Source organism: Hemicordylus capensis, chromosome 6 (assembly GCF_027244095.1).
Source record: "Hemicordylus capensis ecotype Gifberg chromosome 6, rHemCap1.1.pri, whole genome shotgun sequence".
Taxonomy (NCBI): domain Eukaryota; kingdom Metazoa; phylum Chordata; class Lepidosauria; order Squamata; family Cordylidae; genus Hemicordylus; species Hemicordylus capensis.
The window spans coordinates 22,898,106-22,922,844 of NC_069662.1; the positions used below are offsets into that span (position 1 = coordinate 22,898,106).

Here is a 24,739-nt window from a genome sequence, read left to right on the forward strand (position 1 = left end):
CCTTGGAAACAATATTAGGAATATAGGAAGCTCCCTTACACTGAGACAGACCATTGGTCCATCTAGCTCAGTATTGTCTTCATAGACTGGCAGCAGCTTCTCCAAAGTTACAGGCAGGAATCTCTCTCAGCCCTATCTTGGAGAAGCCAGGGAGGGAACTTGGAACCTTCTGCTCATCCCAGAGCAGCTCCATCCCCTAAGGGGAATATCTTACAATGCTCACACTTCTAGTCTCCCATTCATATGCAACCAGGGCAGACCCTGCTTAGCTAAGGGGACAAGTCATGCTTGCTACCACAAGACCAGCTCTCCTCTCCACGTGAAGCTACTTTATATCTTTAACCTTCTCAGGCACAGGACCTCTCAAACTTCCATCATGGCATCCATTTTTAAGTTTGACCCTATATGTTAGCCTGTTATCTCTCCATGGTTTTCTCTCTGCTTCCCTCTTTACTCTCCCTCTCCCCTTATTTTGGTCATGGTGCTGCCCACCTAAGAGTGCAACCCTCGTGGTTCAAGAGCAAAGGGGCTTGAGCCAGCTAGCATGTCCCCTTGCGGCCTATAGTCTGGGAAGAAAAGAAATAAACACTTGGCCAGTTGACATGATTGTAAGTTGGGTAGGACAGGCATCTTACCCAGCTTTGGGAGCTGGCCACACTCCCCATTTTCAGCCGTGCGATAGCAAAAACCTAGGTAGGAACATATCATAAAACAGCCCTGCTGGATCAGGCCCAAAGCCCATCCAGTCCAGCATCCTGTTTCACACAGTGGCCCACCAGATGCTTTTGAGAAGCCCACAGGCAAGAGGTGAGGGCATACCCTCTCTTCTGCTGTTGCTCCCCTGCAACGGGTATTTAAATGCATCTTGCCACTGACGCTGGAGGTGGCCTATAGCCACCAGACTAGTAGCCATTGATAGACCTGTCCTCCATGAATTTGTCTAAGTCTCTTTTAAAACTATCCAAGCTGGTGGCCATCACCACACCCTGTGGCAGAGAATTCCATAATTTAATCATGCATTGTGTGAAAAATACTTCCTATTGTCAGTCCTAAAATTCCCGGCCTTTAGTTTCATGGGATGGCCCCTGGTCCTAGTGTTGTGAGAGAGGGAGAAAAATTTCTCTCTGTCCACTCTCTCTACCCCATGCATACTTTTATATACCTCTTTCATGTATCCCCATAGAGGTAAAGTGTGCCATCAAGTCGATTTCGGCTCCTGGGGCCCACACAGCCCTGTGATTTTCTATCCCCGTAGTCGTCTCTTTTCCAAACTAAGAAGCCCCACATGTGGTAGCCCAGCCTTATAAGGAAGGTGCTCCAGGCCCCTGATCATCTCGGTTGCCCTCTTCTGCACCTTTTCCAGTTCTGCAATGTCCTCCTTAAGATACAATGACCAGAACTTTAAGCAGTACTCCAAACATGGCTGCATCATAGATTTGTTTAAGGGCATTATAATATTAGCAGTTTTATTTTCAACCCCCTTCCTAATGATCCCTCGCATGGACTGTTCTACTTGGAACACCACAGAACCAGAAAACACGGTTCAGCAGCAACTAATGAAAGTAAGGGCTAAGCCTCCTGAGAGAGATGTAAAAATACAGACACAGAGCACATCCCATTTTGTCATTAGATGTTGAAGAAGCTCCCAGAAATTCAGAGCACATGCCAGGAACTGGGAAATCACTGCCCTGGAGCAAGAGAAACTTGGAGCCATTCTCCCAGAAGAGGCTGATCAAGAAGTAATTTTGCCAAGACCTGAGAGCAGAAGTACAAGTTCGAGACATGAAGCTAAAGATAGACTAGTCACATACCTGGATGGAAGCAGTTTCACTATTTCTACCTCCCTCTTCCACTGTAGTTTAACCTAGAGTTCTCAATATGTTGTTGGACAATAACTCCCATCGACACCAGCCACAACTGGGGGCCCAAGGTTGAGAACCCCTGAATTATAGCACAGAACAGTCGTTTCTGGGCTTAGAAACTTTAGTCCCACTCTGCCTCTTTGGCAGAAAAGTGCCATGTGGGATTCAGTGAGGTCACTGTGTCTGGGGACGATGAGAGTGGTAATGCCCCACTTCTGGAGACAAATGGGTGGAAATTCCTGGGTTAAACAAATTAAATGCTTGCACTGTCCCCCTCACAAGCAGGTTTACACGTTACATATGCCAGGTGGAAATGACAGGGAATGGCATTCACAGACAGCATTTCCACATGACAGATGTACTGAGGAGAGCTGGTCTTGTGGTCGCAAGCATGACTTGTCCCCTTAGCTAAGCAGGGCCTGCCTTGGTTGCATCTGAATGGGAGACTTGATGTGTGAGCACCGTAAGATATTCCCCTGAGGGGATGGAGCCGCTCTGGGATGAGCAGAATGATCCAAGTTCCCTCCCTGGCATCTCCAAGAAAGAGGTTAAAGAGATTCTTGCCTGCAACCATGGAGGAGCTGCTGCCAGTCTATGTAGACAATACTGAGCTGGATGGACCTATGGTCTGACTCAGTATATGGCAGCTTCCTATGTTCCTATGTACTGTATAGAGGAGCTCTTTTTCCAAATCAAACCAAAGCATCCTATTTCTGCTGAATTTGCCCAATCCCCCTTTAAAGCCATCTATGCTAGCAATTCTCTCCACATCATGTGGCAGCGATTCGCAACAAGACCAGCTGCCGCCCAGATTCTGCAATATGGGCACAGAGGAACTCCACACAATTTAGAACAGGGCTCCTCACTGCAAGGCCCGGGAGCCAGTCACAGCTCCCGCCGAACCAAAGTGTGGCTTCTTGACTAATTGTTTTCTGCCCTGTGCAAAGCTTCAGCTGAAGCCAAATACTCTGCACAGCTCCCTAGGCACTGCCTAGAGATGACTATGCCCACCGCACAGTGCTGTACTTTCCCTGTTGCTGGTGGGGCTCCTTTAAGGGAAACAGAGCCCTCTTGAGCCCCAGCGCCACCTTGGAAGGTACACATGGAGAACCAGGAAATGTAGTCCTTACCAGCGCTTTCCATATAGAGTTCCCAATGCTCTATGTGCACCTTTCCAAGATGGCGCTAGGGCTCAAGAGGGCTCTGTTTCTCTTCCAGTCCCCCCCACTCCCCCGCGAAGTGCCGGGGAAAACGCAGCACTTTCAGAAATCAGCACAATGGAAAATGGCTCTAACACAGAACTTTTCTTTTTGCCAAAGTGGCACCTACTTGAAAAAAAAATAGTGAAGATCACAGATTATATTAAATGATCCATGCATGTCATAGGTCCATAGGAAGCTACCATGTTTCAAGTCAGACCATTGCTCAGTATTATCTACACTGACTGGCTGCAGTTCCAGGCAAAAGAGGAGAGCTGGTCTTGTGGTAGCAAGCATGGATTGTCCCCTTAGCTAAGCAGGGTCCACCCTGGTTGCATATGAAAGGGAGACTAGAAGTGTGAGCACTGTAAGATACTCCCCTCAGGGGATGGAGCCGCTCTGGGAAGAGCAGAAGGTTCCAAGTTCCCTCCCTGGCTTCTCCAAGATAGGGCTGAGAGAGAGTCCTGCCTGCAACCTTGGAGAAGCCGCTGCCAGTCTGGGTAGACAATACTGAGCTAGATGGACCAATGGTCTGACTCAGTATATGGCAGCTTCCTATGTTCCTATGAGTCTCTCCTATCCCTACCTGGAGATGCCAGGGAGTGAACCTGGGACCTTCTGCATGCAAGCATGCAGGTGCTCTACCACTGAGCTATGGCCCCTTCAAAACAGAGGTTAAACTTGTATTTACCCAAAAGGAAGGGGACTCTGAATTTAAGACAACCCCCTGATTTCCAACACCAAAGAACTTGGGAAAGATCTAGTCTTGGATTTGGGTAAGTACAGTATCATGGATCACTCCTCCCTAGCCCAAAGAAAGGAGGAAAAATATGAATGGAGAAGAAATATGGGCTCCTCTTTAAAGGGGAATATGAACCTTTACCCCTGAATTGTTTATTCACGTTACCCTAATGCCAAGGGAACTTAAAGGGAAGATGCAGTGCTTCCGTCCTTCCAGACAACAAGAGCTGAATATGGAGAACTTGTTAAATGCACGTTCCTCCAGCCTTCTTGCAGTTGGTTTGAGAAAGAATGGAATTTAATTTTTTTTTAAATCACAATATGACCATCAGAAAAGGAGAAACTGATGAGAATGAGAGATAATTGCAACATGAATAGTTGTAGCAGTCATGCAAGACAATGACAGATGAATATAATCAAATGTAACTATTCCAGAAGTTTGAACGTACCACATACTGCCCTTGCCACAAGAATTCAGCGATTCATCACAAGTGAAGTTCAAACACAGAATTTAATACTGTGCATTCAGAACCATGGGAGCATTCAGAACCATGGGAATTACCTTCTTTAACAACAATCATTTCTAGTATCCTCATCTGTGAAGTTCAGTTTGAAATGGCCCTCCCTGTCACCATAGCCAGCTCCCAAATCCTAGGTAAAATTTACTGAGGTAAGAAAAAGAGGAATAAGGAGGGACGGGAGGAAATGAACAAGCCCTTATTTTGTCCCAGGGAAATACACAAAGCTGTGGGAGCTGGCCTCCAGAGCGGACCTCTCCCGCCTCCTGTCCCACTGCTTGGCCTATGCAACCTTGGCCAGCTTGCTGTGGTGCCGAGCTACGGGTGCGGGAGAAGTCGCTGCGGCCCACTTGGTCTGGCACACGGAGTGCGCTACGTGCCGAGCTGAGGGAGCGGGAGAGGTCGCCGCGGCCCACTCGGTCTGGCATGGAGTCCTCGGAGGGGGAAAACCTCCCTCTTGCTGCGTGGGGGCTCAGCTGCCATGTGGAAGGCACACTAAGAGCCGCGGCCGGGGACGTTCCGTTGGTGCTCTGCCTCCCTGGTTCCCTCCTAACCTGGCCCAGGGCCACAGAGGGGTATCGAGGAGGGAGGGAGACGAGAAGAAAAAGCACAGCTGGATCAGTAGTGGGGCGATAAAAAACGGAGGCCAAAACAAAAACACCTGCTTGGAACGAGAGATGGCGAAGAACTGAATATCGATGGAATTGCCCCTCCCTTTTGTGGGAGGCAAAGTTCTTTGATTAGCCCTGTCTCGGAACAGGAGGCCAGTGACAACCCATAATGCTTCATGGATACAATCCTCTTCTGAGGGAGAACGTTATTCTAGTTCTTACAAGTAAAAGGGGCAAACTTGTGTCTGGGCCACTGTTCTTCATTGTGTGGCCTGCATAGACTCCAGTATAACCCCTGGCTTGCTTCCCCCATCCCACTCTCTTTCTGTGCTTCAGACGAGCGCAGCTGGTGAGACCGGCGCGATTGTTCCGATCGCTCAAATGGCCTCTGAACATGCACAGAGTCTAGCTGAGTGCTAGGGGCAGGGCAGCCTTCCTGGAATGCCAGGTGAGCAGCCGCCAGTTCCCAGGGGCTCCAGGTGCCCAAAGCAGCGAAGAGCAGCTTTTAAAAAAGGAACTGTGTGCCTTCCTTGCAGCCTCACCTCTTGGGGCTGGCCTCACAGGTTGCTGTGTGCGGCAGCTGCAACCCCCACTCCAGAAATAGTGAAGATCACGGGTCTAGGCTGTACCACATACAAAAATATCCACTGTCCCTAGAACATTAGCATTTTCTAATCAGAAAAGAAGGGCTCTGGGTCTAGCCTAGGCTTACCACCTCATCACCAAGAGCTAGATCTCTCTGGTTTTGCAAACCCAACTACGCTTGAGCCCAAAACGTTTTGGAGGCCATTACAGAGGCTTCCGAAACGTTTCGGCACCAGCGGAGGGGTGGTGGTCCTTTAAGGGCGGGGGAGGGTGCACTTACTCCTCCCGCTGCTTTCCCCCCGTCGGTGCTCCGTTTGTACCGAAATCCATGGGGCGGCAGCGTACCTCCCTGCCGTCCCTTCCCCCTTTCGCCGCCACAAGAAGCCGGTATTTCCAGCGACTTTGGGCAATGAAAGGGGGAAGGGGTGGCAGGGAGGTACACTGCTGCCCCATGGATTTCAGTACAAACAGAGCTACCAGCGGGAGAGAAGCAGCAGGAGGGGTAAGTGCACCCTCCCCTCCCCTTACGGAGCCACCCCCGCCGCCGCCAAAACATGGCTGAGCTGTTTTCGGGCTCAAGCCTAAATCCAATTTCTCTTTTTCTCCAGCAGTTCCTTACTTTGCATCCTTTGGCATTCATAGAGTCAATGGTGCGGCGGATGGCAGGGTTGGGAGGCTCAATCAGCTCCACTTGCGTGCGGACATTCAGCTCCAAATAAGGCCCGATCAAGAAGTAATTCTCACCCCACTCATCCAGTGTGATCTTGGCTTTGGTCTGGATAACAGTGTAGATCCCACCAACTGAAAGGAGAGAGGGGGAATCGTTAGTCCCTCCACCTCAGCTTTTAGGGTCCACCCTACCTCCATCAATGCACACAAGCACAAAGAAATTGGGGACATAGTCCATATTAAGACATTTCAGGGACAAGCAGCCAGGGGCCTCGACACGGGACATTCTCATGTAATACCACACATGGCTGGCAGCAGATTCAGGACAGACCAAGGTTTTATTTTGAGGAAAATTCAGAATCGCACAATGGTATGAGAGTGCAATTCACATGCATAGTGTATGCTGCTACAACACACCACCTGTGCATTTTCCTTGCCTGTGCACACATACTTTGTTGCCTAGAGTCACATTCCATGACATTTAGAAGCCTTCATAGGAAACCCTTGAAGCGGAGAGTTTGACAGCACTATGCAGAAAAGTCTTAATTGCAGAAGATTGTGGGGAATAGCAGCAGAGTGTGGAGGAAGTGCCTTTGGCAAGAGAAGGAAAAATGGGTACCCTTGATCAGGATGTGGGTTCTACAGAACCCTGGACTACACCCTTTGCTTTTCTCATCGTTGTCAGAAACATTTTACATCATCTACCACAGGGCTGCTCAACTTCAGCCCTCCTACAGATGTTGGCCTAAAACTCCCACAATCCCTGGCTATTGGCCCCTGTGGCTGGGGATTCTGGGAGTTGTAGTCCAAAAGGAGCTGGAGGGCCTAAGTTGAGCAGGTCTGATCAAAAGCAACTTTGGCTTGACTTGAATTTTGAACTGCACAAATGTTATTTTGTTATTTTGCACCTTTTAGGGGGAGGCGGGGGTGGGGGTGAACATTTTGTTGTACATTTTAATAAAACCCTGGGAGAGACAGAATAAACTATTTCTTCACACAAGGCACAATTAAGTCTACTGAATTCACTACCACAGTGCTTTTGGCTACTGTGGCTGAGAGCTGGTCTTGTGGTAACAAGCATCAATTGTCCCCTTTGCTAAGCAGGGTCTGCCCTGGTTTGCATTTGAATGGGAGACTACATGTCTGAGCACTGTAAGATATTTCCCTCAGGGGACGGTTGCGCTCTGGGAAGAGCACCTTCATGCTTGCATGCAGAAAGTTACAAATTCCCTCCCTGGCATCTCCAAGATAAGGATGAGAGAGACCCCTGCCTGGAACCTTGGAGAAGCTGCTGCCAGTTTGTGTAGACAATACTGAGCTAGATGGACCAATGGTCTGGCTTGGTACAAAGGCAGCTTTCTATGTTCCTATGAGGATGGGACCTATGTTTGAGAACCCCTGATGTACTGAGTTCCACAAGTGAATGAGCCACTATAGAGCAATGTTTTTCAGTTTTTAGTTATTTGATATTACTGGATACCGGGTCATACCATTGGTCCAAGAAGTCCAGTGCGGCTGCCTTCATTTGGCAGCGCCTCTCTAGGGTTTCAGGTGGAGAAAGGCCTTTCCCAGCTCTGCTACTCAAGATCCTTGTACTTGGGAGATCTTCTGGACTGATCCTGAAACCTTCTGCATGCAAACCGTGCACCTTGCCACTGAGCCACAGGCCTCTGCTGAACCATCAAGTACCAAGCCATGGGGTGACAAATCAATGCCAATCAACAGGCATGTGCAAAATGGTCCTACGCACAGTCTTCAATTTTACAAGAAGCACCAAGGAGCAGGTACACAAACATCTTCCACTTCTGTTGTAACGCACGAGTTACCCCTCAAGCAGGGAGATGAACAAGCTGTCTGAATACATGAAGGCTGCACATCAATCCTGAATGGGTTCTTTTTATGCATTACTGGAGAAATATTTAAACAAACAAAGGAAGCAAGCCAGAGACACCCTTGCACCTGCGTTTGGGCACTTTTTAGGTTGTCCTAAACTGCTCTGCAATACTTGCCAAGAAATAGGAAACGCATGCAGTCAGAAGATGTGCAGATTCTATGGGTTGCTTTTTAAAACAGGTTAGGTCAGGACTTGACAATTCCAAAGTATCAAGGGTGCCACGGGGCCTAGACATTTAACCATGGTGCCTAGACCAGGATATTCAGAGGCAGAGTTATTTAATAAAACCTTGATTTGCCTCAGGCAGCTGTTTCTGTCCCAAGTATGTAACTTGTCAAGAGGATAAAGAGAAGCCAATTTAACCTCTTCCTCCACAATGCCTGTCGCTAAGTCCGGTAATTTCGTCAACTGTCCATGGCTTGGCTCCTAGGTTTCTGAGCTCCAAACAGGGTTCCTTCTTAGGTGTGTGCATGTGCTCACATGTTTTTTTTTAAACGCCCTCTTGGTTAATTTTAGATCCCACTCAGGTTGAATCAGGAAGGCCCCCACTCTGAATGCATGTGCACACACATTGCCTTGATACTGCCGCCCAGGACAAAACTCATTCTGCACAGAGATGAACATTGGCTCCAGATTATTATGCCAATTTCCTTGGCATGGTTTTTAAAAATTATTATTATTTATTATTTTTAACATGTTTTTATACCGCCCAAAACTTACATCTCTGGGCAGTTTACAACAAAAGGGTAATGTGAGGTTAATGTGAGTGAACAATACAGGAATAAGGGTACACATTCTCCTTTAAAGAGGAGCCCATAAAAAATTTGCCAAAGCCTGGATTAGATCGTACTCACGGCTTATTACTATTCCTAGCCTTTCACAATCTAACTCAGCAAATGCCTATCACCTTCCAGGGGAACACAAAAACTCCTCTTGTATATATTTCCTTCCTTCCACACAACCCAGGATCCACAGCACCTGACCACCACTTTCCACCCAGCTAGCCACCTTTCTATTTATTTATTGTTAGGTTTTTATACTGCCTTTCATTAAAACAAAATTAAGTTGATACATGCGAACCCTTCTATTCGCAGGGGGTTCCATTCTCCATTACAACCATAGATAAGGGAACTGCAGATAACGAGGCATTAAGGCATTGGGAAGGGGGGCGTGTTAGCTTCCCGGAGGCTGTAAAAATGGGCAAAATGGGCAAAAAAATTGACCAAAATAAGGAGCGGGGAGTGCTCTACCATTCTCTGTGGGTCTCCAGCTGTCCAGGAATGCCTGCCCCAAGTCCAAAGTCCCCCATATTTCCACAAAAAATTGTGGGGGAAATGTGTTTGGCTCATTTTCTGAAAATGGTGACCTGAAATGACCTTGGAAGTCATTTATTATTATTATTTATTCGATTTCTATACCGCCCTTCTAAAAATGGCTCAGGGTGGTTTACACAGAGAAATAATAAATAAATAAGATGGCTCCGTGTCCCCAAAGGGCTCACATTCTAAAAAAAACACAAGATAGACACCAGCAACAGTCACTGGAGTCAGATTTCCGGCCACCATGGACACCGCTAAGGTTGCCAGGTCCCTCAGATTTCTAGGTATTTACCAGACTTTATGTATGTTCCCCAGCTTCCAGTTAGCCAATTAGCTTGCCCGGATTCCTGGCTTTCATTTTTTTAAAAAAACCTACGCTCTAGTCCTTATAGAAGCAGAGTTAAGGAGCAAAATGTGCAGTCACTATTCTGTTCGACGACTGGACTTAGAGAAAGGCAGTAGGGGTGTGCAAGCCGGCTGGGCTCGACGGGTCTGGGATTGAACCGAACAGGCTTGGAACTCTACTGGTAAAGGGGAATCCAGTGACGATTCTCTGTTACCAGTCAAAGGGAGGGAGGGGCTTCTCTAAACATAGAGCAGGTGGGCAGGGAGTAAGAAAAGTACTTACAAGTGCCGCCGTGTGTGTGTGTGTGTGTGTGTGTGTGTGTGTGTGTGTGTGTGTGTGTGTGTGAGAGAGAGAGAGAGAGAGAGAGAGAGAGAGAGAGAGAGAGAGAGAGAGAGAGAGAGAGAGACCGACCCAGGGTAGGCAAGGCTGGTTCAGGCCCCATTCAGGCGTGAAGGTCACTAAAATGGCCTCCATGCATGCACAGAGGCCATTTTAGTGACCTCCATGCCTGTGCAGAGGCCTGAACCAGCCCTGCCTACCCTGGGGGGATGCTGGCGGTGCGGGAGGGAGCTGCCGCTGCCACCAGCAGCACTCAAATTCTTTTCTTACTTCTCTCATGCCCACTCTATGTTTAGGGAAGCCTCCCTGCCCCTCCCCCTTTACTGGTAAAGAGGAATCCTCACCAGATTCCCCTTTATCAGCAGAGCTTCAAGCCGGCTCAGCTCAAACACAAACTGAGTCTGGTTCGAGTGCGCACAAAAATGGGCCAGGCTGGGTTGGCTTGAACCATTTTGTGCACATCCCTCAAAGGCGAGTGAAGCACAGCGGTCTGGCTAGGAGAGAGTCACACAATATATAACACCCCCTGAGGAATGTTGCCTGTGTTCTTTGTCGGCAGGGGATCTCTATAGGGCAGTCTGAGAGAATAGTTTGATTGTGATGTAAATTATTGCCTATCTGTGTATTGTAATGTTTACGGTTTTAGGCTTTATAGTGTAGTCCATTCTTTACGGTTTTAGGCTTTATAGTGTAGTCCATTCTATGTGTGCCTACTTAGAAGTCAGAACCATTGGTTTCAATCAGATTTTGTCCAAAGTAAGTGTGTATAGGATTGCAGCCATAACTGAGAAGCTCAGTGTATTTTTTTGTTTGTTCTATTGCTATTAATATCTCAAACTTAGTGTCCATTTATTTTCTAAAGATAGTCGTTTGTTTGTTTGTTAATTTTGCTTTAAGCCACCATGAATTTTCCCTGCTTTTCCAGCCTACACTAGTATTCTAAATCAAAAGGAGTAATTTTGGAGTTACATTTTATGTTCTTATCTCAGGATGTAAATGGTGACTGTAACAAAGCTCAAGCATCAAAACCTTAATCTCTAGCACCAGTTTTGTAAAATTTAGTGATGGTGAAAATGCACTCAGCACTGCTCCTCAGCATGAGCTTTGATTTGGTATCTTCGCCAATTTTATCTGGTATCTTCAAATTCATCAATAAATAGCATATTTAAATCCCTGCTAACTCGGCAAAGAGGTACCTTTTAATGTGGTGATTCTCTTTATTTAGCAGAGGGAGAGTAACTGGCTCTATCCACCCCCAGCACAGTACCTCCAGTGACTGTTGCTGGTGTCTATCTTGTGTTTCTTTTTTAGATTGTGAGCCCTTTGGGGACAGGGATCTATCTTATTTATTTGTTGTTTCTCTGTGTAAACCGCCCTGAGCCATTTTTGGAAGGGTGGTTTATAAACTGAATGAATGAATGAATGAATGAATGAAATCAATAAATAGCATATTTATTCACCAATATATATTCAAATATTGGAAAATGGAGTGAGGTGGTAGTCTGCCGTTGGTGAGGAATCCGTGACAGCACCGAACACAACTTATAAGTTAAAAGCTGAACTTGTATATTAGAAAGTATTGCCACGATAAGCCCTTTCCATCTCAGACTCCTGCTACAGGATTCCCTCTCCAAGAACCTGAGAGTCCTGGCTCTTTCCTTTCCAACCAAGCAATTGAAAACAGAAACACACCACAACATGAATAATGTAGGGGGAGATCCTGGCCAGGAAATAGCACTGCTGAATAAAATAATCTGAGGGTGTTTGCCATGGCACCATAGGGGGCCTGGGCTGCACCGGGAGGCTGAGAGTCAGGAGTGCAAGACAAAAGTCAAGCCCACAGAGCTGTGGAATAGGACATCTCGTCCCTGTGGTCCTTCCAGGAAGTAGAGAAACTACTTTGGATGAGATTCTCCTGCTTATATCCAGTTATATAGATGGGGGAGCAGGGCCTGCACTACATCTGCAGTTCTGCAAAGTTACTCGCTCTCAGAAGTGAAACTGACAAATTCTCCAAAATGCACTGCAGAACTAGAAACGGGGCACCTGCAGGCTCATGCTGATTTTTTAAAAAATAGTTGAACACACAAAAAAGGGTCTATGAAATAGTAGAGGCATTGCTCCAAGAGAAGGGGGCAGCATTTCACACTCTCACTCCCCACACCTCTTTGGAGAGGCTAGAATCCCCTTACCCAAATGCAACTAAAAATGTGTACAGGAAATAATTGCCTATTCTTCCCCTCTTTACCCTGCATCCCCCTCTCCCATCCCCTTTCTTCCGTTGTCTCCCTTGTTTCTCTCTTTCTAGATCAGGGTTTCTTAACCTTGGGCCCCCAGATGATGTTGGACTACAACTCCCATCATCCCCAGACATGGGCTTTTGGCTGAGGATGATGGGAGTTGTAGTCCAACAACATTTGGGGGCCCAAAGTTAAGAAACCCTGTTCTAGATTGTAAGCCCCTGGGGGCAGGGACCTGTCCTCTTATCTGTTATACAGCACTAAGTACAGAGATAGTACTCTATATAGAACAAGTAAACAGAATATCAGAGATCAACAACAATCCCTTAATTCAGGGATTCCTAGATGCTATTGGACGAGAATTCACATGATCCCCCTGGAAGTTGTGGTCCATTAATTGTACAGTGTGGGTGGGGATGATGGGAGTTGTAGTCCATTAACATCTGAGAACTCAAGGTTGGGAGCCCCTGCCTGAACTCATACATAATCTGGTCCCTTCTGCTTCCTCTTCAAGATCCCCAAGCTGAACATTTCCATGGCTTCCTCCAACTACTGGGCTCAGTTCTGCCACCACGTGGGTGGTAATGCTGGGTTTGTGTTGTGCTGTCGAGTCGGTGTCGACTCCTGGCGCCCACAGAGCCCTATGGTTTTCTTTGGCAGAATACAGGAAGGCTTTGGCAGAATACAGGAAGGCTTTACCATTGCCATCTCCCGTGCAGTACGAGATGATGCCTTTCAGCATCTTCCTACATCGCTGCTGCCCGATATAGGTGTTTCCCATAGTCTGGGGACCATACCAGTGGGGATTCGAACCGGCAGCCTCTTGCTCCCTAAGCAAGTTATTTCCTCGCTGTGCCATTAGGTGGCTACACTGTCCTATTCAGGGTCAAGACGAGAGGGATTTGAAAGGCTCTCCTAGATCACACACTGATGAGGAGTCATGAGCAGCATGCTTCTCTGCAAGGGGGCAGTGCCATTCTGGGGCAGGATAAGCACATGCCTCTCTTACCAGCGGCAACTGCTCCCTTTGGCCTTGAGTAGTCCTCAGCTGGGAGGCTGCAGCCAGCTGGGGAGGGGCCAGAGATCAGTGGCAGAGCACAGGTCTCAGGGTTTCAGCTCTGGCACTTGCAGGATAGGCTGAACAGATTCCTGTCTAAAACCCTGGAGAGTCTTTGCCAGTTAGTAAAGAAGTACTGAGCTAGACTACTGAGTTTGGTGAGAGGAGAGCTGGTCTCATGGTAGCAAGCATGAATTGTCTCCTCTGCTAAGCTGGGTCCACCCTGGATTGCATTTGAATGGGAGACTACATGTTTGAGCACTGCTACTGTAAGATGGATGGGGTCACTCTGGGAAAAGCACCTGCCTGCTTGCATGCAGAAGGTTCCAGATTCCCTCCCTGGCATCTCCAAGATAGGGCTGAGAGAGACTCCTGCCTGCAACCTTGGAGAAGCCGCTGCCAGTCTGTGTAGACAATACTGAGCTAGATGGACCTATTGTCTGACTTGGTGTAAGGCAGCTTCCTATGTTCCTAGATGGACCACTGGTCTGATTCAGTGTAGGGCAATTTGCTACATGCCAGCTGAAGGCCCTGAATCCAGAATAAGGATTCTGGATTCTAGTGCTGAACCGGTTTGGGCAAGGTCCAAACCAGTTCGGCACTGCCGGGGTGAGTGTGGAGCGATGAGCAGGGTCTTTAAAAAGGAGAAGAGCAGGTCCTTACCTGCTTTCCACCATCCCATGCAGCTTCCTGCTGCAACCGTGCTCCCCGCAAGAACCTGTGCATGGCCCTAGCATGCACATGGCATCTGCGCAAAGATCCCACTCACACACACCCTCCTGCGACACTGAACCTGCGCACGGACCTTAGTTCTTGCACATCCCTGATCCAGAAGCCCTGGGCATATAGACATATTATAGGCAAACTGAGTCAGACATTGGTCTGTGTAGTTTAGTATTGCCTGCTCCAGAGTTTCAGATAGGGGACTTTCTCAGCCCTATCGGGAGATGCCAGAGCCTGACATCTGGGGAGCTTCTGCATTTAAAGTATATGTGCTGCCACTCCGCGACAGCCCCTGGCAATCATGTGCACTGTATAATTCCCACATCATTTCCCAGGTGCTCTCCGGCTTTTAACTGAAATACAGTTAGTTTTTATCCCACGAGATTGTTTTAACTCCTTATTTTTTATTTGTATTTATTTATAGTTAGATTTCTATACCGCCTTTCACTAAAAACAACCCCAAGGCAGTTTTTAAAAATTGTTTTAACTCTGTTTTATATTTTTCATGTTATAAATTGTGTATACCACCTAGAGATGCACATAAACGCCTTGGGGTTTTCTTTTAACGAAAGGCGGTATAGAAATGTAAAAATAAATAAATAAATAAATAAATAAATAAATAAATAAATAAATAAATAAATAAATATCAGGCAGTATACACCTATGATAAATACATAAATAAATCTTTTTCCCCTTAGACTCCTGTGCTATAAGTCATGATCATATGCTTGTACTCTGTATTACTCAGTCCAGAGGAACACCCTGGGATAATGGGAGAAGTACTTAATAGGAATCTATGGCCAGAAGGCCCACAATACAAGAAAGTTGCTGAAGTTAAACAGCACTGGATTTTGGCCGTGGCTAGATCGGGGACTATTTGTGAACTCCCTGTATGCCACCTCAAATTCTATCATGGAAGCAAGGCAGGATATAAATATAATAATAAATATCTGCCAGATGTGCAGAGGTTGATCCACAATAAAATTCTTCTGGCACATCCTTTACTAATAATCCAAAGTTGAGATCTTGAGAGTAAAGTATCACAGCCTCCTAGTTCCTATATCCCACTGTAACTAATCTTAAGCATGCATAACTACAATAACAACATATTTCTCCCCTGTTCACCTCACCTCCTGCCTGTTTGTCCTTTGGGGCAGGGACCTATCCTCTCATTCTCTGTGAAGTGCCATGTACACGGATATATACCAGGATATAGTCTTGATACCTCTTTTAAGCAATACATGCAACCACAAAAGTATGTGGTTTTCTCAATATTCTGAATTCTGAATATATTTTCCAAATTAGACAGATTCAGACCCCATCCCCTAAGCCTGGGTAGGCACCAACAATGTTTAACCTCTCCCCGCCCTCCACCCTCACACACACAAAATGCCCCGATACAAAATATTATGTACAAATGATGAGAAATGATGATTCTGCACCTGTTTACCCTAGGATGTTAAAAGCATGCTGAAACAAAAAGAATTGCTCAGTATCCAACTTTAGGCAACGACTTTGCGGTCTAGCCTTGCTGCAAAGAGGATACAATCATGACAGAACGTTGGGGTGAATGTGGTCCAAAGCGACTGAATGGCTCCAGCACCTTGAACTGTGTCCAGAAGACAATGTGGAGCCAGGACAGAAGTTGGAACACCACTGAAATGTGTTCTTGGCAACTCAGACCCCATCAGGAAATGGGTTGCCACATTCTGTATCCCACTGAAGCTCCCAGAAAACCACCCAGAGCAGCCCCATCTAAGCATATTGTTTTCAGATGCAAAAGCTAGGTTGCAGAATTTGCAGCTTTGGGGGATGGAACTGGGACGGCAGAAGGACGTACACTGAATGCACTGAGAGGCAACACACATGTGCTATATAACTTTCAAAAATAAAGAAAAGCAGGATGGAGAAGGAAGGAGCAGGTTAAGGAGGTAAGGAGACACACATTACAGAAATCTGGTTCCCTGGTTATCAGGAGCCTTAATAATTTCAATTCTTTGAGCAGACAGTGGTATACATGATTGTAAGCTGCTTTAAGCCCATGAGGACTAGCAGCTTTAAGTTATTTGTAACAAAAAGATTTCCAGGGCCCCTGCTAGCCAGGGAGATCCCCCACGACATGGCAGAAGCATGACACTGCACAGGGCAGCTGTTTATACAGGGAGGGCTCTGTCAGCCCACTCTCTGACCATTCAGAGGCAGACACCCTCTTCTGAAGTTGGCTATTTATACAGGGAATTGGCAACTTCAAGGACAGGGTGACATCTCAAAAAGTCCCTTATGCAACAGAAGGGGAATTTTTGTGGGGTGAGGGGGTGGGATAGGAGAGGTCGATGGCAACCTTCTCGTACTGAGAATCCCTCTGGAACATGCAAGGCACGTGCTCAGATTCTGGGGAAGAAGCCAGGAGAACTTTAACCTCAAAAGGGGTCAAATCCTTAACGGTGCACATGGGAACAGATCCTCTAGTGTTATGACAGTATCGACAGATAGCAAGAATCAAGAAAAATCCCTATAGAGGTCCCCTTACCCTCGTCCGAGTAGCAATGGGCCCCTTACAAAATTCCCTGCCACATTATAATACCAGGAAGCAGCCTGAAATACTGCCATGGGGATCTTGGTGTTTTAAGCAAGACCCAGGCTAGCGGGACATGGCAGCTGCTTCCGTCACAGGGCACGTAGGGAGAACATGCTGCATCCTGGCAGTTGGCCCCAGCTGCCGGCACCGGAAACACTTCGCTCAACAGGGCACTGCATTTGCCGATCACTCCAGAAGCATTAAGAGCAACGAGACTGGATGTTTAGGATGAACCAAGGACATTGAAGGGAGAGAAAGAAGCCTAGGCTATTTCCCACACTGCCAAGCAACACTGCTTGGGAGATTTCAGAGGAGGGACATGAATCCTATAGCCCTCCTAACAAGAAAGAATCCCGACTTCCAGCATCCTTTGCTCCGACTCCTCACCCTGGTCTCCCATTCAGAGAGCCTTGGGGAAATTCACTGGCTCATTTCTAGACTTGAGCCTGAAACGTTTCAGAGGCCCTTATAGAAGCCTCCGAAATATTCCGGCCACCACAGCTGTTTCGGAGGCAGCGGGGGAGCTCCCTTAAGGGCGAGGGAGGGTGCACTCACCCCTCCCGCCGCATTTCCCCCGCTGGCGCTCCGTTGTATCAAAGCCGCTCTTACCTCCCTGCTGCCCCATTGCCGTTCACGGCTGGAAGTGCCCGGAAGTACCGGGTGCGTCCACCACGTGCGCACGTGCGCCCGTCTGCCACGATTATGGAACAGCATGCAGGATGTGTGCACGTGCATGCTCACATCTTTATCATGTGGGCCAGATGGGCGAGGTATTGTCCCTTGGAGTCCTGATTCCCAGAATCCTTTACTTCCACTACTGCCCCCATACTCAACTATGGTTCCAGAAAACCCACCCAGAATCCTTTGCTCTAGCCACATGCCAGTCCTGCCCCCAAGATCCCAGAAGCCCTGGCCCTCTGCCCTTACCTGTTCTCATTTAGCTGTGGCTCCACTCTGAATACCCATGAGCCCTCGCTCCAGGAGGCCACATTCCCAGATGACCCTTAAAGCCTGCTCCTTGACACAAAAACCCCAAGGCCTGTTCCCAGGCCCCTCCATGTTCTTATCCATTGGTCCCCCACCTTTCCACCACAACCCAACAGAAGCTTCTGAGGCATTCTGGCTCCCAACCACCACGCTGCTCAGCCCCATCAGGCCTCACAACTTGCCTAGAAAATGTAAACATCAGGACTTACCTTTATTAGCAACTTCCCAAGCCACCTCAAAGAGAATGGCGTTCTCCAGATCAAGCTCATCATCCCAGTCCTCCAACCCTGTCAGGGAGGTCACCGAGAGGCTGCGGGCAAGTGGCATGGCACCCAGCAGATGGAAGCAAGGGAAAGGGGGCTAGTGGATCAGGACCGAGCCTGCAGTGCTGGGGGCGGGAGAGAAAGAAAAGGGGATCAAGCCAGGTGACATGGTGTCCTCAGGATCGCCACATAAGCTAGCATCCACAGCTGGGGATTTCAGAGCCTCCAAAAGTCTTCGCTCCCGATTCTCTCTAATCCTCATTCTCCTCAGAAAGTGTGCCTGCCTCTCCTCCTTCCCAGAGTACTTGGGAGTCTTGGCTTCCAACCCTGCCTGGCTCCAGGCCCATCGTAAACCCACTTTATTTCTCTCTCCAGAGTGCATGCTCAGAAAACAGACCCCGCAGTTTTCTCCAAGAGAATCCAGGAGTCCTAGCTCCTACCTCCACCCCACCCCACTCCTATCATTGGGAGGAGTTCATGCAGTCTTGAGTAACAGCAACAGCTGAGGTGGGTGAGAAGGAAAAGGGTATGGTGGTGGGGGAGCGGAGGGGGGGAGGGGGACGAGAGAGGCTGAAACGAACAGAGTATGCCCTGGAGCTTTCCAGCGGCAAGACTTAAGAACTGGGAAGTTGGGTGGGTGTATTTTTGAAGCACTGGGTGGAGAGACTGCAAAAGGATCAAGTATATATCTAGGACGATACAGAGGTATTGACAAAATTTGTTTTTCTAATGCAAAAGTGGAGAGATACTGGGGACGAAAACACAAGGGATAGGCCTCTACCCTACCAGACTGGAGATCCAATTTGGGGGTGGGGGCAAAAGGTGGAAAGGAATAGAAAGTGGGCTCCTTTAAGAACTTCCTGGAACAGGGAGGGAGAGATTTCAACGGCAGGCTTGCCAGATATGCAAAATCTGCTTCTTCACGAACCCTGGGTTTTTGTAAGGACAGGCAGATGGAAGTGGGGAAGAGGTAGATATCGCAGGAATTAGGGGTGGCTGGGAAAGCATATAGGCTGCCTGGATCCCATTGAGAATCTGGGGGAGCAGGAAGGAATAGGTATAGTATTTTTTTAAAAGAGGCCTGGGTCTGTTTAAGAAACAGGAAGGGTCCTTAGAATTAATGCAAGGCCGGGATCCCTTTTAGAGCATGCAGGAGGCGGTGGGGGGGGGGGAGACTGGTTGCACTTACCTCTCTGCAGCGAAGTTATTCCTCGCCTCCTCCCCAACTCCAGCGACCCTGCTGCACCGAGGCCACACCCACCTGGGGGGCGGAGCCAGGAGACTTTCTGACTCGCCCCTTCTTCTCTCCACTGCCTGCAGGGCTTCCTTTCCAGAACCATGGGACTGCAGTTCTCCTGGCTTTCTGATTGGTTGGGAGAAAACCACCCAGAACGCTCAGCAGCCTCAAGTGTGCTGGAGAAGCGGAGGAGGTTGTTGCAAGGTCTTAAAGGGGAAGTGTTAGCAAGAGTCTCCAGGAATGGGGGTGGCTGTGGGGTCGGGGATGGGGCAAATGAAATAAGAGAGCAGTTGCATAATTGAAGATTCACAGATGGAGAGATATGGGGGGGGCAGGCAAGGGAAGGGGGGAAGAGTGCGGGTGGGTGCAAGGTAGGGACAGAATCAGGAGTAAAATCAGATTATTTTGTTTACATTTTGTATCCCGCTCTTCCTCCAAGTGTACTACATACTTAAGTTTCTCCTCACAACAACCCTGTGAAGTAGGTTAGGCTGAGAGAGAAGTGACTGGCCCAGAGTCACCCAGCAAGTATTATAGCTGAATAGGGATTTGAACTTGGGTCTCCCCGGTCCTAGTCCAGCACTCTTATTTTCTACACTTACGGTGTAGAAAATGGGGGGTAATGGCAATCGGAGGTAAATCACAGAATCAGAATTGTAGAGTTGGAGGGGGTCTTTGAGGTCATGTAGCCCAACCCCCTGCTCAATGCAGTAATCTCCCTGATGGCCATCCAGGCTCCAAAAACTTCTAGAGAAGGAGAGCCCACCACTTCCCAACAGCTCTGTCAGGAAATCCCTCCTAATATCTCGCCTGAATCTGTTTCCTTGCACTTTTGACCCATTGATTCTAGTCCTGCCCTCAAGAGCCACAGAGAACAAGTCTGCTCTTTTTTCTATACGGCAGCCCTTCAGATATGAAATTCCTCTAAAGCAATATCCTCAACTACCCAAGTCTCTTGCAGAAATAAGATATCCAGCTTAGACAAAAAACTGACTAAAGCCCAGACAGATGACTCACTGAGCCACCCTGACCCTTCAGATATTTCAAGCCTTTATTTCTCCAGGCTACACATACCCAGCCCCTTCAACCGTTCCTCATAGGGTCTGGCTTCCAGACTCCTCACCATCTTGGCTGCTTCCTTCTAAACCCATTCCAGTTGACCAATGTCCTTAAAATGTGCGGCTCAGAATTGGACACGGTATTCCAAACGAGGTCTACCCAGCGCAGAATAGAGTGGAATTACTGCCTCTTGTGGTAATGAAGGAAATGATGGGGAATCAGGGGTAAAGGAAGATTGTGTGGTCGCTAATGGGGGTAATGACAGCAGTTCATCAGAGGTGCTATTTCTGTGGACCTGCATCCATCAGCCAGCTCCTGAGTCCCTCTGCAGCTCTTTCTACCCCATCCACCTGGAGGGAAGAGCTTGAAACCTGGACTGTGCCATCAACCGCCAGGAGACAGAACAGACTGCCATAATCATCAGATATATTTCTACACGTTGTATCTTCTTGTGGATTGTAATTATAAGTCAAAATTTGAAACCAACCTTGACTTTTAAAAATAGGGCATAAATATGGTACATAAATATAATAATAATAATAATAATAATGGAGAATGAAGTGTGAAAAGAGATTGTGGAGCTGATAATGGGGGTAATGAGAGAGAAGCAGGGGTACAATGAGATTATAGGGTATATAATGGGGTTAGGAATACCCATAGGAGAGAGAATGGAGTAGTTGGGCCTGCACAACTTGTGACCCTCATCCCACAGACCTAGAGCAGTCCACCACCCATGTATGACAGCCCACTGCGATACAGTAAACTTCCTAGTTTTGCTGCCTGCCTGGGACAGCAAGGACAGGGTAATGTTGTCTAGGAAATGGGTAGCACAGTACATGCCATTAAGAGCTGTCAGCAGCTTCTCCAAGGTTGCAGGCAGGAGTCTCTCTCAGCCCTATCTTGGAGATGATAAGGAGGGAACTTGGAACCTTCTGCAATCAACCATGCAGGAGCTTCCCCCGCCCCAGTGGCCCCAGCTCCTGAGGGGATGCATCACAAGTTGTACAGGCATAGAATATAGGAGTTCCTGATACAGGAAAGGAATATGTAATAAATAAATATGGGGAGGTAGCTTTATTTATTTAATCCCATTTATTATCACATAGGCCCAAGATGAGTATTTTAAAAAGAACATAAGAACAGCCCTGCCGGATCAGGCCCAAGGCCCATCTAGTCCAGCATCCTGTTTCGCACAGTGGCCCACCAGATGCCGCTGGAAGCCTCAGACAGGAGTTGAGGGCGTGCCCTCTCTCCTGCCATTACTCCCCCGCAACTGGTACTCAGAGGCACCCCGCCCCTGAGGCTGGAGGTGGCCCACAGCCCTCCGACTAGTAGCCATTGATAGACCTCTCCTCCATGAAGTCATCCAAACCCCTCTTAAAGCCATCCAGGTTGTTGGCTGTCACCACATCCTGTGGCAGAGAGTTCCACAAGTGGATCACGCATTGTGTGAAAAAGTACTTCTGTTTGTTGGTCCTAGACCTCCTGGCAATCAATTTCATGGAGTGACCCCTGGTTCTAGTGTTGTGTGAGAGGGAAAAGAATCTCTCTCTCTCCGCTTTCTCCACACCATGCATGATTCTATAGACCTCTATCATGTCTCCCCGCAGTCGTCTTTTTTTCTAAACTAAAAAGCCCCAGGTGTTGTAGTCTTGCCTCATAAGAAAGGTGCTCTAGGCCCCTGATCATCTTGGTTGCCCTCTTCTGTACCTTCTCCAGTTCAACAATGTCCTTTTTAAGATGTGGTGACCAGAATTGTACGCAGTACTCCAAGTGTGGTCGCACCATTGTTTTGTATAAGGGCATTATAATGTTAGCCGTTTTATTTTCAATCCCCTTTCTAATGATCCCTAGCACGGAATTTGCCTTTTTCACAGCTGCCGCACATTGAGTCGACACTTTCAACGAGCTGTCAACCACAACCCCAAGATCCCTCTCCTGGTCCATCACCGACAGCTCGGATCCCATCAGCATATACTTGAAGTTGGGGTTTTTCGTCCCAATGTGGATCACTTTACACTTGCTAACATTGAACCGCATTTGCCATTTTGTCGCCCACTCCCCCAGTTTGGAGAGATCCTTTTGGAGCTGCTCACAATCCATTTTGGATTTCACTACCCGGAAGAGTTTGGTATCATCTGCAAATTTGGCCACATTGCTGCTTACCCTGCTTCTAGATCATTTATGAATAAATTAAAAAGCACCGGTCCCAGTACAGATCCTTGGGGGACCCCACTTCTTACTTCCCTCCATTGTGAAAACTCTCCATTTATACCTACCCTCTGTTTCCTGTCTCTCTTTCAACCAGTTAGCAGTCCACACATGTACTTGTCCCTTTATCCCATGACAGCTAAGTTTCCTCAGGAGTCTTTGATGAGGAACTTTGTCAAAAGCTTTTTGGAAGTCCAGGTAGACTAAAACATCAGTTTAAAAAATGAATAAACTGAAACCAGATAATTCTATTTGATGTTTCCCACCCCTCTGGAAGTTTAACCTCTGAAAGCCAGGCCCAACAGATGGGTCAGCACATTGACAAAAGGTGCTTGAGCGTGGATTTTGGCAAGTCTTCAGAGAGGGGGAATCACATTCGGTGGTGGAGTGAGGGGCAGCATATACTGAGAACATCTGTGTTTGCAATCCGGCACACAGATGGGATTGTGGACTACAGACACACTAACGTCCTATTGAGCTCAGTAGGATTTACAGCATGCATAAGATTGGACTTCAAGAGGACATCTGTGGCTGTATCAGTTACTACAGAATTTATTTATTTAATTTACATTTATATCCTGCTCTTCCTCCAAGGAACACAGAGTGGTGTATATGGGTACATGTACAGCGGTATCCCTTGCTGATTGAGCAAAAAGGCCCCTTTTAAAGTGGTGATTCTCTTTATTGAGCAGAAGAGGGAGAGCAACTGGCCCTATCCATCCCCAGCACAGTATCCCTCCAGTGGCTGTTGCTGGTGCCTATCTTATGTTTCTTTTTAATATGTTTTTAAAGAGTCCTTTGGGGACAAGGAGCCATTTTATTTATTTATATCTATGTAAGCCACTTTGGGAACTTTTGTTGGTAAGTGCTATGTACATATTCATTGTATTCATATTTGTATAGGTATGTTTGTCCTCACAACAACCTTCTGAGATAGGCTAGGCTGAGAGATAAGTGACTGTGGTACGTCACCCAGTGAGTTTCATGGCTGAGCAGGGATTTGAGCCTGGGTGCTAGTCCAATACTTTAATCCTTACACGATGCTGGTTCTCAATTGTAATAGAAGTAGTAATTGTAGTAGTAATTGAAAAGATGGGGTAAAAACAAAGTAGTGGTTTGTTTCATGGGGATAGGATTGTAGTGGAAGACTGCATGCTTTGTGTGCAGAAGGTCCCTAGTTCAACCCCTAGGTTCTTCAGGTAGGTCTGAGAAAGACCCATGTCTGAAATTCTGGAGGGTTGCTGCTAGTCAGTGTAGACAGTATTATACTAGATAACTAGGACTAGTGGTCTGACTCAGTATAACACAACTTCTTGTGCTATCCTATCATTTTTTAAAAGAGAGGTACTGGATCTCGTCCTGTCTTGCAAATATATCAGCTGAAGTAACCAGCCCACAAATAAATACATATGTGCTTTCCAATGCATGAATGAAATACCATCAGTTGAGCATTGGAGAGAGTCTGCCACAGATATGAACACTGTGCTGTTGGAAGGTTGTTCATTAATTAGTTTTTATTCGAAGTGATAAATAGCAGTCCAGTTTGCCACTGACTTTGATCTCTTTTTTCCCCTTCTCCCCAACGTTTGTGGGCTTTTGCATCTGTTTGAGCATTATATGTATATGGGTTCTTTTTGATTGGTTGGTTGGTTGATTAAATGCTGTCAAATTGTTGTTGACTCTTAGCGACCACATAGATAGATTCTCTCCAGGATGATCTGCCTTCAACTTGGCCTTTAAGCTCTCTTAGTGTTGCATTGCTGTCATAATCGAGTCCATCCAAATTGCTGCTGGTGGTCCTCTTCCTCTCTTTCCTTCAACTTTTCCCAGCATTATGGACCTCTCAAGGGAGCTGGGTCTTTGCATAATGTGTTCAAAGTATGATAGTTTGAGCCTGGTCATTTGTGCCTCAAGTGAAAATTCTGGATTGATCTGTTCTATAATACATTTGTTTGTTTTCCTGGCTGTCCATGGTATCCTCAAAAGTCTTTTCCAGCACCAAAATTTAAAGCATCAATACTTTTTCTGTCTTGCTTCTTCAAAGTCCAGCTTTTGCATCCATATTTCCAGTGTCACGGGAAAAACCATTGTCCAAACAATTCTAATCTTCATAGGTATAGACACGTCACAGCATCTAAATATCCTTTCCAAGCAGGGGCGGAGCTATCATTGGGCGAACGGGTTCAAAGAACCCGGGCCATGCCCAATCAGGGGCCACACTTCACTGCCCCAACACGCCCCCCCCGGTGTCTGATGTCAGACACAGGGGTGCTAGTTTAGCTCCTGAGCGGGGGCCGGCAG

The 24,739-nt window shown here is 47.3% G+C and overlaps 1 protein-coding gene across 7 annotated transcripts in view; it reads right to left on the reverse strand.

Annotated features, from left to right (window-relative positions):
- GYS1 (glycogen synthase 1) overlaps positions 1–24,739 on the reverse strand; it is a 50,240-nt gene that overhangs the window by 23,581 nt on the left and 1,920 nt on the right. For 2 of the 7 annotated variants that reach the window (XM_053266369.1, XM_053266367.1), the window contains exons 2-3: positions 17,878–18,056; positions 6,136–6,317 (exon numbers count right to left, since the gene is read on the reverse strand). In XM_053266369.1, coding sequence (XP_053122344.1) covers positions 6,136–6,317; positions 17,878–17,995 — 300 coding nt within the window. In that variant the 5' untranslated portion in view covers positions 17,996–18,056. Of the gene's footprint in view, positions 1–6,135; positions 6,318–17,877; positions 18,057–19,120; positions 19,419–24,739 lie in introns of those variants that run through there. The other 5 variants (XM_053266372.1, XM_053266370.1, XM_053266368.1 and 2 more) reach the window with 4 other exon arrangements.